The sequence below is a fragment of the Nannospalax galili genome, unplaced genomic scaffold (assembly GCF_000622305.1).
Source record: "Nannospalax galili isolate Female #2095 unplaced genomic scaffold, S.galili_v1.0 scaffold216, whole genome shotgun sequence".
Lineage (NCBI taxonomy): Eukaryota > Metazoa > Chordata > Mammalia > Rodentia > Spalacidae > Nannospalax > Nannospalax galili.
In genome coordinates this window covers 263,578-282,360 of record NW_008339003.1, presented here as the reverse complement: position 1 = coordinate 282,360, position 18,783 = coordinate 263,578, and the positions used below count along the sequence as shown (strand labels likewise).

At 40.5% G+C, this 18,783-nt stretch overlaps 1 protein-coding gene across 1 annotated transcript in view; it reads right to left on the bottom strand.

Moving 5' to 3' along the window:
• Positions 1 to 7,711: 7,711 nt before the first annotated feature.
• Enpep (glutamyl aminopeptidase) overlaps positions 7,712 to 18,783 on the bottom strand; it is a 90,543-nt gene continuing 79,471 nt past the window's right edge. Inside the window, exons 18-20 of the mRNA XM_008833705.3 lie at positions 17,211 to 17,351; positions 9,406 to 9,484; positions 7,712 to 8,498 (exon numbers count right to left, since the gene is read on the bottom strand). Of these exons, the coding sequence (XP_008831927.1) occupies positions 8,346 to 8,498; positions 9,406 to 9,484; positions 17,211 to 17,351 (373 nt within the window). The 3' untranslated portion in view covers positions 7,712 to 8,345. The remainder of the gene's footprint in view (positions 8,499 to 9,405; positions 9,485 to 17,210; positions 17,352 to 18,783) is intronic.

Here is an 18,783-nt window from a genome sequence, read left to right as displayed (position 1 = left end):
TCCACAATCTCTTCTTCATAGCATTTAATGTCTGTTTTTCTTTTTTCTTGGGAGAACATAATGGAGCCTTGTGTTGAGTGACTTTTTTCATTTAAATTGTGAAAAACTCATTTAAACTAACTTAAATGTAGAGAATAACAGGCTTACATATTTCAGAGAAAAAGGATATATCTATATAGTATATGGGCAGCTAGATCTAGGCTCAAAATAATGTGGCCAGGCTTTGACTAAATTATAGTCTGCTTGATGGCTGTGCTATCTTTTGTTTACCAGTTGATGGACATTTGTGTTTTTATCCACTTCCTGGTTATTAGGAACAGTATTTTATGAACAGCTATGTATAAAAGTTTGTGTGGATATTTTAAATTTCCTCCTGGGTACATTCCTAGGAGTAACTCTACATTTACCGTTTTGGGAACTGGAGAAGTCAGGTGTCCTAGTTTATTTCTTCATTGCTGTGACAAAACACTCTGACCAATACCAACTTGGGGAGGAAAGGGTTTATTCAGCTTACATCTCCCAGGTCGCAGTTCATCAGGGAGCCCAAGGTAGGAACTCAGGGCAGGAACCTGGAGGCAGGAACTGGAGCACATGCTATGGAGGAACATTGCTTACTGGCTTGCTCACCCCCCACCCCCACCCCCGCCAGCCTGCTTTCTTATGCAACACAGGCCCACCTGCCCAGGGGTGGCACTACCCACAGTGGGCTGGGCCCTCCCACATCACTCATCAAGAAGATGCCCCTCAGACATGGCTACAGGCCAGTCCAATGAAGACAATTCCCCAACTGAGGCTCCCTCAACCCAGGTGTGTCAAGTTGACACTAAAGCTGTCCAGCACATCAGTTTTGCTGTTTTCTCAGGATGACCATCTAATGAAGGTATATTGCAGTACAGAAGTGAAACGTTACTCCAGTTCTTTGACCTTTTACCAGGGGCAATAGTCTCCCAGTCTTTCATAAATGCTCCCACAGTCTGAAGCTTATTAGATTTTAAATAGAATCTCTGAGGATCACACAGTCTGTCAGTCTAAACCAGGCAAAGGAGTCTAATTTTTTTTTTGTATGTGAAAGACAATGAGCAGGAAACAAGCTGTTGGATAAGCTTGTCCTCTGAGTGGCAAATCAGACTGGCGAGCTCATGGATAGATGCCTTCTTCTCTAGCTTTTCACCTGCTTCAAACTAATTGGACTACAAGGCTCTCCATAGGAAAAGAGGGGCAGAGGGAGACAGCCACCTCTCCCACCTATTCAGTCAGCCTTAATTGCATGAGGCGGAGGGACTAAGGACAGGGACAGGAGGAGAGAGAGAGAGAAAGAGAGAGAGAGAGAGAGAGAGAGAGCGAGAGAGAGAGAGAGAGAGAGAGAGAGAGAGAGGGAGAGAGAGAGAGAAGGGACTTTGTCATCTTGGACTGGTGGTAGCAGGTCTGGAATCTGTAGGCGAAATGTAGGCAAAAAACAGCTGAAAGACACCCATACCTTTGTAAGTACCCCCTCACCACCATCATACACTCTGTTAGTAAGCCCCATAAATACCTTTATTCCCTAAACTGTAGTTGAAAGAGTATTTTCTCAGTTTGCTGTAAGGATGGTGGGAGAAAGGGGCTGCACCAGGCTTGGAAACTGAGAGTGTGTGCCTCCCAGCAGTAAATTTGACTTATACAAGCACTAGATTAAATGGAAATACAAACCAAATTAAACTCTCTAGCTCCAATTCGTGTCTTTCAGGGTCAGCCCAAGAAGTATTCTAGGTTTTCCAAGTAGAAAATAATCTAATAGGGGGAATTAAGACCTTGCCTGCCCTTAAAGGGCCCTTGAAGAGTAGACCAAAGAGAGTCGGTGCTAGGCTTCTGGTTTCCAGGAGGCAGATCCAAGTCTTTCTATCCAGAGAATAAAAATTGTTTATGTCACCCAGGAGTGAGTAGACTGGGAATATCAGAGATACCCTGAGCCACAGGATACCAAGTAGACATGGAATTCAATGGCTACCAACTTGTGTCTGCCCTTAACACTGTCATTTCCTCACTGCTGTGGGAAAAATGGCTAACAACCATCCATAACTCCAGTTCCAGGGAATCTGACATCCTCTCCTAACCTTTGCAGGCACTGCATGACACGGGTGCACTTACATACATTCAGGCATAGCGATCATACACATAAAATAAAAATAAATAAATCAAAACAATTAAAAAATAAACGTTAGTAGAATGAATGAATATGACCTTAGTCAATTTTGATGGTCATTCCTTGTTATTTCTGGATGTCTATAGAGGAGTTTCTAAACAATAACAGTGGACCAGTGGACCCATTGGATTACTCTCCTCAGTGTGGGAGGCACCAGGGGCCTAGGTAGAAAAGAATATGGAGGAAAAGGACTCCTCAGCCAGCACTTTATTTTGTCTAACCACTTGGATTGCAATGTCTCTACTCACTCGTTCCTATCCTTGAACTATAGTTTATAACATCAGCCCTGTGATTCTCAGATCTTTAGACCAGCTGGACTATATCTATGGCTTTCCTGGATCTCCAGTTTGCAGACGTCATATTGTGAAACTTCTCAGTCTTGTGATCACATGACCCAATTGCTCATGATGCTCTTTTCATGTATTATTATACATCTTTTGTATGAAGTAAAATGAGCAAATTTGTATGTATGTATTTCATGTATACACACTTTATAAATACATAGCATCTTGGTCCTGTTTCTCTGGAGAGGCTGAGGAGTCAGGGATGCAGAGTTTTTAGCCTCCTCTGCACTGTTGCTCTGTCCTCTGTCTTCTTTTCCTTCACATGTTCTTCAGTTTCCATAACTTTAGGCAAGCCTGTCGCAAGTCAGCAACATTCTTCCAACTTGTCACTGATGGTGACTAAGCAATGTCTGCAGTGCAGTGGGCAGTGCGACAGGTTAGATGTATTTTGAATGTGTATCCCAAAGTTCATGTGTTAGAGGTTGGTACCCATTGTGGTGATGTTGGGAAGTAGTTAGGCTTAATAGGAAGTTGTCGGATCATTGAGGGTGCTAAACCCAACATGAGATTAAGATAGTTCTTATGAGGACTCTGAGTTAGTTTTTATGAGAGCTAGTTGGTGTAACAGTGAGCCTGATCCCTGAGCCACTTTGGTTTCCTCTCTGGTGATATGACTTTTCCCTCCCACATGTGCTTAGACATATTGAGGACAAAATTTTATAACAAGGATGTATTGTAAAGGTGATTTGCAACAGCAAAGATGTATGTCTCATGTTTACTATGTCCTGGCTAAATTCTGCTTCAAGTTTTTAAATTCTGGAATTAAGAATATGAGAACAGGTTTCTTCTGGCACATGGCTGGACCTCATACCAGAAGGAAACCAGGTGCTGACTCTGGACATTTCTACCTGAAATTGCCATCTGTCACTTTTGCTCATATTTCATTGGCCAGTGCAAGTCTGTCCTATGTTAGACTTAGTAAATTTGAGTGCATTTTAATTTTTCAAACAACGTGTACTACTGATTTTCCCCCTATGAAAAGTATAACAAAACCATAGATCTATCTGTAGGGAAGCAGCTATTATTCATTTATATATTTATTTATTGCTTTTTTACATTTTCCTTTAATTTGGGGGGGGGACAGGGATGTGCACACATGTTATAGCATGTATGCCAAGAGTGGATGTGAAGCTCAGAGAACAACTTGCAGGAGCTGGTTCTCTCCTTCTACTATGTGGGCTCTCGGGATCAAACTCTGGTTGTTCGGCTTGGTGTCAGGTACCTTTACCTGCTGAGCCATCTCATTGGCCTGACATCAACCTTTTAAAAACCAGACACTCGCCGGGCATGGTGGCACACGCCTTTAGTCCCAGCACTCAGGAGGCAGAGGCAGGTGAATCCCTGTGAGTTCAAGGCCAGTCTGGCCTACATAGTGAGTTCTAGGACAGCTGGGGCTACAGGGAGACCCTGTCTCAAAAAGACCAAAAACAAAACAAAACAAAACAAACCAGACACTGTCTGGGAAGGATCTGAAAGTCTAATGGACTTATAATAAAGTACGTATAGCTTTTCCCACTTTATTTATTTTTGTTTTAAGTACACCTATGCATAGAATGCCTACAGAGGTCAGAAGATGGCGTTGGATCCCCTGGAAATGGAGTTACAGATGGTTGTTAGCTGCCATGTGGGTGCTGGGAACTGAACCTAGGTCCTCTGCAAGAGTAATCAGTGCATTTAACTGCTGAGCCATTTTTCCAGTCCCTGTTCTTGTTTTTAATGCTTAAAATGGAATGAAACAGAATAACTTATAGACAGTTGAAAATTGACTTGTTTTGAGACAGAGTTTCACTGTGAACTGGCCTGAACTCCCTATGTGGACCAGACTGACCTCAAAGTTATAATCCTCCTGCTTCAGACTCTGAGAACTGGGAACATAGGTAGGCACCACCATGCCCACTGAAACAATGTATTGTGTATGAGCTTTCCATTGTTGTGACAAGATAGCTGAGATAACAACTTAAAGGAGAAACCATCTATTCAGCTCATGGTTTCAGAGGTTTCAGTCCATGGCTCCATGGCCTCATCACTGTGAGGCAGTACACCATGGTGAGGAGGCCATGGTGAACCAAACTCTTATTATGGCAGCTTGGAAGTGGACAAAGGGAGGGGACAGAAAGAAAGAGACTTGGGGGGACAAGATGCACCCACTGTACTGGATAGCTACAGTTGTCAACATGTCGCACCTGGGAAAAGGGAACTTCAGCTGGGGAATTTCTTCTTTCACATTGGTTTGTGGCCATATCTGTGAGACATTTTCTTGATTGTTGAGTGATGTTTGAGGGCCCATGGCACCATCCCTGGAAAGATGGATGAGCAGAGGCCACAGGAACAAGCCAGTAAGCAGCGTTCCCCTGTGGTCTCTGCTTCAGTTCCTGCCTCCAGCCTCCTGCTTGAGCTCCTGCCCTGACTTCCCTTGATACTGGATTATGACCTGGGAGTCGTGAGATGAAATTAAACCCTTTCCTTCCCAAGATGGCTTTTTTCAGTGTTTTATCATCGCAATAGAAGTCAAACTAGAACACCATCCAAGGCATCTCCCTAGTAATCCACCTCCTTCAACTAGCTCCTGCCTCCTGATAATCCATTCAGCTATCAACTCATTAGTGGATTAATCCATTGGTGAAGTCAGTGCCTTCAAGATACACACATCTTTTAATGGTTCCATCAGTTAGAGAGCAACTAGGCCTCCCACTGATGAACCTTTTTGGGGAATACCTCATATCTAGACCATAACATTACACTGCTGACTTTCACAATCTTCACATCCACCCCAAAAATTATGGGAAACACTTTCTTAGGTTGCCCTGTTCAAACAAGGCACATGTACCTTTCATACTGTCCCAGTACAAAGGGAGCAGCTTCTTTTTAGTGGCACTAAGCTCTACAAGCCACTACTCTTTCCTTGGCCCCAACTTTTACATACATGTCTTTATAATAAATCTGGATTAAAAACTGCTAGAAATCTTCATGCCACAGCTTGAGTGCTGTACTGCTTTGAAATTTCCTCTACCAAACAAATTAGTCTGCCGCCTTAGAATTTATTTATTTCTTTTATATGTATGAGTGTTTTGACTACATGTATGTGAGTGCACCCGTGTCATGCAGTGCCCTTAGAGGTAAGAAGAAGGCGTCAGATCCTCTGGAACTGGAGTTATGGATGACTGTTAGCTGCCATGTGGGTGCTGGGGACTGAACCTGGGTCCTCTGCAAGGGCAGCCAGTGCTCTTCGCTGCGGAGCCATCTCTCCAGCCCTGTCACCTTTCAACCTAGCTTCACACAAAATCTCAGCATAATTCAGACACGTTGTAGGTAACTTCTTTGTCAGAATGCAGCATGAACGACGTCACATTCTTAATACTGTCCTCACATTTGAAATTCTGTGAGCACAGTCTTTACTGTGAGAATTCCTATCAGCATTTGGTCTTCTGGACTTCCACCAGAGTCATCCGATTCAGCAAATGTTTCCAGATTACTCCCTAAATCCAGTTCCAACGGCCTCTAAGCCCCACGTCCAAGTCTGACTCCATTTGTTAGTATACATTTTTCTCCATTAGTCACTTTCCATTGCTCTGACAAAGTACCACAGAAAAACAACTTAAAGGAAGAAATATGTATTTTGGCCCATGAAGTAGTCACTGAGCAAAGCCATGTGACAGCTGGGAAGCAGTGGTGTGTGTGTGTGTGTGTGTGTGTGTGTGTGTGTGTGTATGTGTGTAAATCTTCAAAGATGTAATTCCTATGACTTACTTCCGCCCTCTAGGCCCCACCTCCTACTACCCCATTCAGCTATGGGATCTTTTCTGTAGACCTATAGACTCTATATCAAACATATGAGCTTCAAGTGCTGGGTGTGGTTGGACTCAAAATTTGAAGTTAGCATATTAACACTCACCAGGTTATTGGGGTTGTGATGATAATTACTGGTGCTAATATGATTTTCTTTCTGAAACATTTAAATTACTATTAGAGTTATTTTAGGGGCCTTTATTCTAAGAGGTAGCTCAGCACAAATCTAGTGATTTGAGTTTGATCCCCAGAACACATGTAAAGGTGAGAGAACTGACTCCATAAAGTCATCCTCTGGCCTCCACACGTGCACTGGGGCACACACTCATCCACCACATTGTACTCATACACACGTACAGTAATAAATAAATATTTCTTTTAAAATCTGTGTTTCTTTTCAAACCTCGTGTCTTGACTGTACCTTGGAAGGTGCTAGTTTAGTTGTGGTAAGTGAGAGATCTTACCAAAACCATGATAGGAAACCTTACAACATTTTGGGCTACATAATTAGAGCATATTACATAAATAAAGTGAAAGCTAATGTTTTTATGGGGTCCAGGAGCCTCAGTTCTCATCAAGCTGATCCTGAACGCTTCTGAAGGTTCCAAGTGAATTTAGATCTTCTGGATGGAGCAGACGGAAACATTGGAATTGATCACGTTTTCTGTATGTTGGACAAAAACTGCAGGGCTATTGGGCAATAATGCCCCTGTCAACATACTCTGGTCACCAGCTTCTATGACATTGATGTCTTTTATTCAATCACACCTATAAATTATTTTTGTTATATTTATTTATTTATTGTGTGTGTTTGCACACACACACACACACACATGTGGAGGCGAGAGGACCACTTCCACTTCCAGGAACTGCTTCTCTCCTTCCAGCCTGTGGGGCCCCAGGCATCAAATTGATGTCTTCAGGCTCAGCTGTAGGGCACCTACATTGCTAAGCCACCTCACTGGCCTACATACATAAACGTTATCAGGGCTATTCTATGTGGGTTAGGAGCTAAGGATTTACAGGCAAACCTTATCTATAAAAAGACATATCCTCAGAAATGCAGAGTCATGCTGGAGACATCCTCGAGTTTCTGCATCTTCACACATATAGCTGGGTGAGGGCAAAGGTGACCTCTAATTCTTGTTTCCTTTATGGAATCACTGCCTTCTCTCCAATGACTTCAGCTTTTCCCTATAAAATCCCCAGCGCACAGCTAAGCACTCTATGCCTGTAATTTCATAGTGTATTTGAAGGAGCTCCGTATGCACAGAACAAGATGGGCGAGTACCACACGTGACAAAGGCCAGGTTCTTGAATCATACTTGTAACTTGCTAATTGTTTGGGTAATGCTGCCATTATGTTTACTCAAGGGTAAAGTGACACTGGGAAACAATATTTTTCAAGGTAATAATTTAGATTTATTTCTTTAAGGAATACAGCATTCTCTTATTGATTTGTAAAGGCATAGGCAACAGTCAGTCATTTCTTTGGCTCATTCATTCAATCCTTGAGAAAAACTTAAGCCCAGGTTACTTTGGTAGGATTTAAAGCAGTAAGGCACATGTGAATAAAATGATATTAGGTCTATGTAATTCTGAATAATAAAATAAAGATTAAAATGGTAATATGTCCCACAAGTACTGGTATTTAAACTTTAAAAATCAATCAAGAGAGAAGATTAAGTGGTGTTTCTTTGGTACTAAAAATGTAAAGCTAAGACCAAATTGTTCTCTTTTCACAGATTTAAGATACAAAGAATGATATTTAAAGACATTAATGTGACTATTAAACTCTTTAGTTTGTGAAGAAGCTCATGTGAAGTACACTTAACAGAAATCCCTGAGTATATTAAGCACTCTATTAGTGTCTTCCTTTGAAAACAAAGAGGAATCATTTAAAAGCTTTGTGAGACATAAATACAGTCCTTGGCGAAAGCAGAATCTCTAAGGCTCCCTCTGCAGCCTGTAAAGCAGACTACCACAGGCTGGAGGGAAAAACAGCCGTCACAGAATCACAACCCTTGAACACATCAGCCACGCTGTGGCAAACTACGGAACCATTCACCTATGGAGTCTCTGTTTTGCTTCAGCCACTCAATGTTGTTCCTGACTGTTTCCAGTACTTGTTGTCTAGGTGTTTCTCCAGCTCCCGCATCTGGATATTTTTCAAAAAAGCTCATCATCTAGAAAAGAGAGGTGAATAATTAGAAGAACCATTTTGGACACTGGTTTTGTTTCTTCCTAAGGGGATACTTAGTATCTCTGCACCTCCCAATGCAGTCTTCAGAATGAGCCTGCCCTCCCATGAGCAATCACTGCCCTTGGCTTAGGAGCTGCCTTGTGTAATAGCAAGAGGGTCTGACAATTTAGGGAAGGAGAGCCGCATGCCACAGGTTGGCATGCCCACTGTGGATTTCTCTACTTTCTGTGCGTTTCCCACAGTGTCCCATGGATAGCCTGGCCCATGGCATGTGGTTTCCGTGCAGCTTTCATTCTAGGAGTCTAGAGAATTCAATACACTTTCAGTTCATTTATTAAGGACTTGTAAGAAAAAAGATTCTCTTCAACACATTTCTGTACTCTCTCCTACCCTAAAATTCAACCAGAGTAGGATATGCAGTTTTCAAAAATAAGAATGGTAAGAACATAAGCATTTTAATTCCCGATGCACAGATACTGAAACCTCATGACTTTTCTGTTAGCCCAACATTGATGGACATTTTTTACCTTATTGGGAATTCAGAGATTTGAAATTGATTTTGAAATTCCCAAACTACCAATTCTGAGTGGACTCAAATCTTGATCAACTTATCCCTGAGTCACAGGCAGTCATCTGGAAAGGGGTGACACATTGAACACACTTCAGCAAGCCAGTCTCAACCTCCCATCTTCTCACAACTCTTGGCTTTTAAATTTGTTTCTTGGTCATTTTTCAGGTTAAAAAATAGTGTATGATATATTTAATGCAAGAATTATCTCTTTCTTGTTGCATTATTGGGCTTGACTGGAGAAAATACCTTTTCTCTTTGTAAGAGTTTAACTGTGTTTTTTTTCTTTTCCTAGAAAGTAGAAAGGAATTTATTTTCATACCTGCCAAAGTTGCAGTTCAGTGTTGAAGGGTTCTGCTATGGTAACAATCCGACCGAGGTTTCTGTCATTGAGTGTGTATCTGTACAGAAATTAAGAGGAATAAAAGCAATATAAGTACCTGAAACTTAAAATCTTTTTCTAGCTGTGAACACTATATGTGTGCATTTTAAAGGCAATTTTCACAGTCAAACACAGCCAAAAAACAGGTACGTCCGGCAAGCTGGCCCTTGCTGAGCAAGATGGATGCCAGGTTTGATCCCCAGAGCCTGTGGTGGAAGGAGAACTGACTCCCAAAAGTTGTCCTCCGACCTCTGTAGTTGCACCATAGCATGCACACACACACACACGTGTGCACACACACATGTACATCACACACATCACACACACATACATCACACATCCAACACACACACATCACACACACATCACACATATCACATACATCACACACATCACACACATCACACACATCACACACACATCACACACATCACACACATATCACACACATATCACACAATCACACACATCACACATCACACACACATCACACACATCACACATATCACACACATTTCTAAAACAGTATAAACATGTTCAGGAGTAGTTTCTATAAACTCCGCACTTCTTTTTGCACAGATATGGCAGACTGCTTGTTGTATTGCCCAAACGTTCTCCTCTGCTGGGTACAAGAGCTCAGAGCTAATGACCACATCTCTCAGCCTGCCTCATAGGTAGGTAGATGTGTAACCCAGTTCTTACCAACAAATCCAGTGCTAAGTCAAACTTGAGACTTTACATAAAAAGGGGAAATTGCTTGTCTGTCTTAATCTTTTTTTCTGTAATGGAGCACCACGACTAGGTGACATGTAAAAAAGAGGTTTATTTTAACTTCTGGTTCTAGGGAGCCCAAGACTTCAGCACTAGCCTATGCTTAGCTTCTGATAAAGGCCTTACTCTGCTTCAACTTGTAGAGAAAAGCGGAAGGTAAAGCAGGCGGGTGCATGAAAGAGGCATGTGAGAGAGAGCAGGGAGCTGCCAGGTTGCTTTATAACAAGCCACTCTCAGGCCATCTACCTTCATGAGAGCTACACCAGAGTCGGGCACACGTATCTAATTACCCATAAAAACAAAGCTTTTAAAGATTTTTTTTTTTCTTTTCATCTTTTTGAGACAAGGTCTCCCTGTAGCCCCAACTGACTTGGAACTCACTATGTAGACCAGGCTGACCTGTGATTAAAGGCACGTGTCAACATACCTGGCTATTGTTTTTTGTTTGATTTGTTTTGTTTTGTTTTTGAGACAAGGGCTCATGTAGCCCAGGGTGTCCTTGAACTCTGCATAGAGCTAAAGATGACTTAAATTTTCTTTTTTTTGAAATCGGGTCTCACTATGTAGCTTTGGCTGGCCTGACACTCACTATGTAGACCAGGCTAACCTCAAACTCCAGAGATCCACCTGCCTCTGCTTCCCCAGTGCTGGGATCAAAAGAGTTTGCCACCATACCAGGCATCTTGAACTTTTGATCCTCCCGCCTCCATCTCTGAGTGCTTGGGATTATAGGCTTGTACCACCATGCCTGACTTATGAGGTGTTATGGGTTGAACCTAGGGCTTGTATTAGGCAAGCCTCTATCAATTGAGCTATCTCCCCAGACCCCAATTATCTCCTAAGTGTCCCACCATCTCTCAATGTTTGCATTGAGAACCAAGTTTCAATATGAGCTCTGATGGGGAGGACCCTAGGCATGTCTAACCTTTTAATGTTTGGATACAATCTTGTCATCTACAAAGTTTAGGTGTCACACTGTGCATTTGAGTTAAAAATTGCTAAAAAAAGAAAAAAAAGTCTCATAATGTTTTCAGTGAGTTTCTGATTTTGCATTGTGCCACTTCCACAGCTGTTCTTGGCTGCATGAGGTTTCAGGGCTATGGGCTGGACTGGCGTGAATAATCTTGGTCTTCTTGGGTTGGGGTATGAGTGTGTGTGTGTGTGTGTGTGTGTGTGTGTGTCCATTTTCTTTTTCTCCTCCTTCCTCCAATCTGGACCGTGAATATACCACTGATTCAATTTCAACCACACAGAGGCTTGAACTTCCCAGGTCTTATGGAACAGGACCACAGTGAACTTGGACTTTCAAAACATAACGTGAGTGACAGTTACCCACATCTCACTAACCTGCCTCTGTATGTTTCTGTTAGACAGAGCAGCTCCAGTTCCATCATCCTAATTCTGGACATGCAGCTCCCAGAAGATACAGGGCTTTGAATATAATCTATTCATTCTGCTTTCAAAAAGCTTTACTGGTTATTTGTGTGGTAGGGGTTCTGACCCATGGCAGGCTGGCTTAAACCTAAGCACCAAGATGATTTTAGAGACGAGATTTGATCCTTATTCTTTTCACATAGTCTCTCTCAAAAATCAAGAACTAGAATTTTTCTTACATACTATACTAAAAATGGGGAGATAGAAACATGAATCTCTACCCAACTAATCACAATGCAACTCCCCACAAACTCATGCATAAAATTTTGACCACTAAAATATTGGGAAGGGATGTGGGAAAATATACCTGTACATACATCAGTGGGAGAAAATTTATATTCTAGAATTATTATATACAAAAAGCAAAAATTATGGAAGGTAAAAACAGATAAAGTTTACTTCATATGAAATTTTTAAGTGATAATGCTGAAGAGAGAGCTTTCTGTAAACAAAATCAAAAGTCAAAAGTAATTAGGGAAAACAGTCTTTTCTGTTATATAAAGGATCCTTACAAAGGGGTAAGAGAGAGAAATATGTCAACAGGACACTAGCGGAGGAATGCAATCGCAATCTCAGTGGTGTGCTCCCTCGACAGGAAGCTTCTCACTTGAGACCATTTTTTGTGTACTCACTGTATGAGCGTCTGTTCCTTCTGCTTGCTTTTGCATATGGTACACACTGACACCTGACTGCTGGTCTTTCTACTCTGAGCTGTGCCATCATCCTTGGTAATTTCATGATCAGTGTAATATATTAGCTCCTTAGTTTCCAGAACCGATTTCCAGGGACAGTCTCTAGGGTCTGCTTTAGCCATCATATTCCCATGATAACTGGGGATCGTCTTAAGTCATCTGCACCTGAAATTATTCATTTACAAGCCTTCCGTGACATGTGTTTCAGCTGTCACTCTAACCATTCTTAGCTTAGCCTGGATTTCAGGCCCATCGAGCCTCCTTCCTCCTTCTCCTGGACTGCCAGGTCCTCTTTCCCTCTCAAGTTATTTATTTATGGAGTTGAGAAGTGACGGTTTCCCATGTTCAATCACATTTTGTTCAGGAAACTCTAAGCTCCCTTGCATTTTAATAATTCACGTCTAGAGAGACCTCGGCTTTGAGTGAAATCAGCTGTCCATCTTCTCTGTTACAGCTGGTTGAATTCTCGTGAGTAAAGTCGCTGCCCTTTCCACATACCATTTCATTGTAAATTCATAGATTTAAATCTTGATGGTAGCCCTCACATTGGTCATCCTCCTCCCTGACCAATTCATTCATGTTCTCTACAAACTACCCTTTCCTAAAAAGCACACAGTCACTCCTGCACACCCTGCTTTCCTCCTAACACCTGGGCTTTGACTACTGTTTATCCCATGTTCTTAAAAACTTTAGTTTTTAAAAAAAAATCTGTTTTTTTGTTCCACATACTGGAACTTTCTCATCAGCCTTTAAATATATTAAGTATATTAAAATATCTTCAACATAAAAGAATAAAAGGAAGACCCCTATCATTTGAAACTACAGGTGACTTTGTCAGATTCATTTATTGGCTCTGTTCAGTTAGAGACATCTCCATCACTATTCTGAAAACCTTTTTTTCTAAAAAAAAAAATTTTATTTTAATTATTTTAAATTACATGTGTGTGTACATGTGCAGGGGAGGGTATGTGCACGCATGAGCTCCAGAGCCTGTGGGAGGAGTGATACTAACATGACAACAAAAGTGGTTCCTGAGTAATTTCATTACAAATAGTGTAAATAATCTTATTTGTTTTCTGAAAAACACACATATCAGTTCTGTAATAAGAGGGGAATTTTAAAAGGAAAATATGTTAGTTGCTGCAATAAGATTCTACAGTTTCAAAGGAAGTCTGGTAAGTGCAAGTAATAATTTAAAAATAACCTATGATTTCAGTAACATTACTCTCTTTTCTTCATAGTGAAAAGAAAAGCCAGGTGTGGTGGTGCACACCTTCAATCCCAGCACTTGGGAAGCAGAGGTAGGCAAATCTCTGTTAGACCAAGGCCAGCCTGGTCTACAAAGTAAGTTCCGGGTCAGCTGGGGCTACAGGGAGACCCTGTCTCAAAAAAGAGAAATACTGGGGAGCTAACAATGAATAGATTAAATGAAAATTGCAACCACTTGTGTCAACACTACATGCACAAGAACTAAATGTTCATTTCAAGGGCCCATTATCACATCACGTGCAGAAGCTAAGGGGAGACACACTGTCTATTTATCAAGCTGGCTAAAGCTACAACAGGAGCATAAGTATATCTTAATTAGTTTGAAAAAGTTATAGAAAATCACTTGTTTTGACTTAATACTTGTATAAGTAGTATGTTATTCAGAAATTATTTTTATGCACATACAACTTTTAATAAGTGCTTATTAAACTATTTTGAAATAATGTTTAAATATTTTAGCACATTCATTATGTCAGAATTACTGATTCTTTTCATCTGTAGCCATAAACTAAAAACAAACATTATCCTTCCACACTACTGATCTGCTGCGCTCACTGAGCTTTACAGTTTCACCTAAGAGTTTAGACGACACAGTTGCAAAGCATCATTTCCCTAGTATCTTGGAGGTTTGTGACTAAGGCTCAAACTGGCAAGCACAGCAGTGGGGCAGTGATCAGCTACATAAAGACCGTATGAGAAAAATGTCATAGGAAAGCAGATTATTTGAGGGGAACAATAGATTGTTCAGAAATAGAGGCAACAAAAATTACTCATCCTGAAATTTGGAAAACATTCGAGAGTTTGGAAATATTTGAATAAAGCTCAGTTCTCTTCTACTTAGCTTGTCTTATACAATTCTTCAGAGGCAATTCTATTTATTCAAACCAAACATAATTAATATTGCTTTTTGTGTAATAGACATGTGGTTATTATATAACTATGTTTGGGGCCATCTGCAATAATACCTCATGAAAGTTAGATCTATGAAGAAATATTAAAAGCCTTGGGTGAGAGTTTTGGAACTAGCTCTGGAAATGGTTAATCAACTTATTTTCCTTAAAAATGGTTCAACTTATCAGATCTAATATGTTCATTTTAAAACCAGATGTTTATGGCATTCAAGACAAGGTAAAACCCACTTTTTTCTACATATCTTTTCACAGTAATTTAAAAGTAAACACTGTGCCTCATCTATATATGTTTCTCATAGCATACATAAATTTATAGTCTTTGAACTAACATAAACACAATGTGTGTCGTTAGGCATACATCTTTCAAAATGGAAAGTGTCACCTTGCATGAGATGAAGTCTTATGTGAAGATAACATGTTCTTACTAAGTCGATTTATTCAGTCTAAACCCAGCATTTCATTGAAACAATTACAAACAGATGAACAATGAAGATGAGCTCACAAGAGCATGTTCTCAGACCACTCTTGAGAAATGGATGAACAGCTACCCTCATTAGTCACAAGAACAAAAGAGGCGAAAATCTATCACAAAGAGGCAAAAACAACGTAGAATATCTTAGTTGAAAGCTTGGGGTACAGTGTGGATCTCTGAAGGAAAGGGAATGTGGACAGACTGGCACTGGTGAACTTCAGAAAAAAGAGGACTTGTGATTCTCAGAAGATGGTTATTAGCCATTGCTGTAAACAGGAAAGATTAGGATGGATAACAGAGCAACTGCCCAGTGCAAGGATCACAGATAGAATGACTTTCACTAATGCATACACATTTATTGGGGACATATGTTTAGTCTACATGTTATTATATAGTTTGTCAAAGAAATGTCTTTTCAATGGAAATTGAGCATTACATTTAGAGGATCAGAAACAAGAACAGCAATATTTCCTCCTCATGGGGCTAAAGAAATAGTTGCCCAAGCCTAAGTAGCACATCTACAGTGCAACCTCTACACATAAGGCTCACGGGACATAGAACAAGGGGAAAAGAGGACACTAAGGACTTTCTCAGTTCTCATTAATGAAGCTCCCTCATGCAGCAGAGGACCAGGAACACAAAAGGTCACAAATGGCCAAAGTATGGAGAGTAAGAGCCTGCAGAGTGTTGGTCCTTAGGGAAGGACTCATATTAAACTCCATCCACCCAGGTCTCAGGGACCATTGCAGAAGAGGGGGTAGAAAGATTGTCAGAGCCAGGGAGGAGGTATATGACCATATGGAAATAGAGTCCTACAAGTGCCTGGGACCTTGCTCATATGAACCTACAGCAATGGTGTCAGCATGCACAGGACCTATGCCAACTCAAGCAGACAAAACCCCAGCACAGAACTGGGGGAATGGGCAACAAGCCCCAATTTTAGAATTATTGGAAGCTGATAACTGCTGGGTGAGGAAGAGCTGATCTTCTTAAAAGGAGGAAGACTAGATAGGCTGCTTAGACCTCAGTGGATGAACTTGCACTGAGGGATATCTGGGGACACTAACTTGACAGGATAGGCCTTAACACAAATGAGAGAATATATGTTTTCCAGTGGGGTGGGGAGCTATGGGAGGTACCAGTGGGGAAGGGGGTATAAGGATGATTAAGATGTTCTATATGAAATACACAAAAATTCAATTAAAATTTTTTAAAAATGAACCACTGAAGGTAGGTGAGATTGCTCAGTTGGAAAGGTGTTTGCTTCCTAGCCTGATGGTGAGTTCAATCCTGGGACCTATGGAGTAGAAGGAGAAAACTGACTCCAGCAAGCTGTCCTTTGACTTCCACATGTGTGTGCGGTAGCACACAAGAGCCTACACACACACACACACACACACACATACACACACACACACAAACACACACACACACACACACACTCTAAGCTCCAGTCCCTTTAAATTGCTATTGCCTAGGAAATTTAGTTTCCTTTTAAGAAGTATTCAGAATGCTTAAAATTTATTATCTGGTCTCAAGGAAGATAATACCAGATGCCCAGTTGAGCTCAAAGAGACACAGGGGCCAGGAATTCTCATTTAGTTTTTAGCAAATATTAAATGAGAACTAAACATCTGTCTGGCATTTTGTTACATATTAGTACAATGGACTGAATTACATTAATTTGTTACTTCAACAACAACAACAACAAAAACAATGCAATATAGTTATCTCTCCAGATCTCTCCAGATCAGTTGGAAAGAATAATTTCCAGAAAAAGAATTGAGCCAAAATGAACAGATCTTGAAGGAAAATGCCGTTACCTTTTACTCTGGTAACTAACAGGCCATTTCAGATACGGGACTTTTACCCTCATAACAGGCCATTTCAGATATGGGACTTTTACCCTGGTAACAGGCCATTTCAGATATGGGACTTTTACTCTGGCCGTTACCTTTTACTCTGGTAACTAACAGGCCATTTCAGATACGGGACTTTTACCCTCATAACAGGCCATTTCAGATATGGGACTTTTACTCTGGTAACAGGCCATTTCAGATATGGGACTTTTACTCTGGTAACAGGCCATATCAGATATGGGACAGGTGTTAGAGGAAGAACACCAGGGAGAAACAGAAGGCACCTGTAACTAGTGTCAAGCAAAGAGAACAACAGGGCATTAGCTGGTCATCCTACCTGCTGACCAGATATTCCCAGTTGAGCTGGATCCAGTTCCAGGCCATAGTCTTCCCATAGCTGTTATATGAGATGTATCGGATGACTGTGAACACATCCTGAGATTTAATGATGTTTGGGTTCTTAAGCATTTCCAAATACCTAAGAGAAGCCAAACAGAAAAACATTCCAGAATGAACTTTGAATATTTAAAAAAATATTTTCTTTATTATTTTTATTTTGTGTGTATGAGTGTATTGCCTGCATGTATGTGAGTGCACCCGTGTCATGCAGTGCTGTTGAGGTCAGAAGAGGGCTTCAGATTCCCCTGGAACTGGAGTTAAGGACAGTTTGTAGCCACCATGTGGGTGCTGGGAATCGAACCCAGGTCCTCTGCAAGAGCAGTCAGTGCTCTTAACTGCTGAGCCATCTGTCCAGCCACAAACTTTGAATATTTACAGTAACCTGAACCCCAATGCAACAGAGCATTCATTCCAATAACTCAGTTTCTGAGGTATAAACTAAGTGAATCAAGCAGGGCAGAAGATGAAAGACAGTTTTAAAAACTAATGTATTTAACTGTTTTAAAGAATGATCCCAAATCTCAATGAAACTAAAACGTGAAAAAATGAAAGACGTATGGAAAATCCTCATAGAAGCCCCCTAGCTTATATGCTAAGTACAAAAGATAATTTTCAAAAAGATCTATAATTTTGATGACCAGTAAAATATAAAAATTTAAATTAAAGCTTAAAATTAGCATATTAGTAAACATAAAAATATTATTGGAAATGAAAATTTTTTAAATATGTTGGAAAGTCTAAAAACAATAAAAACTGAATCTCTTCTATTTATGATTTTTATTTTACATTGATTTTTTAAGTTAGCATACATAGCATTAGATATCATTATGGTATTTTCACACAAAGCGTCATCCTCCCCCCAACCTCCCTCCCATGGGCAACCCCGACTTCCAGCCCCCTTTTCACCTTATGTCACATATGCCCTATTGTCTTCCCCACCTCCAAAAACTGAATTGTAATGATTACTTGCATTTAAATGTTTATTTTATCTTGAATTTTGTGGACATGTGTACATCTATATGTGGATATGTGCATCTATGAGTACAGATATCCATAGAGTCCAGAAGAGGGTGTTAGATCCCCTGGAGCTGGATTTACATGTGGTTGTGATCATCTGATGTGGATGCTGGGAACTGAACTCAGGTCCTTTGAACGAGCAGTATGCATCCTTAGCCACTGAGCCATGTCTCCAGTCCCAAATGATTACTAAATAGTGTTTACTGAACTACAATGAAATAGTACTTATTGAATACAAACACTTGTCTATTATCCTACTGACTTAAAAAAAAAAGACAGTATGTTAAAAGACTTTAGGCCTTATTTGCCATAGAATAAAAACTTATTTGCTCTTTCCTAGATTGTAAGAGAGAAACCTTGCTAATTGTTAGGTGTTAACTATAATTATAACATAATACAAATAATTTGAAGATAAATGGATAGATTTTTACTAAATTTTATGTTCTGGTGTTAGAGTCATATTGCTAGCTCAAGGCCTTTACAGGTACTTATGG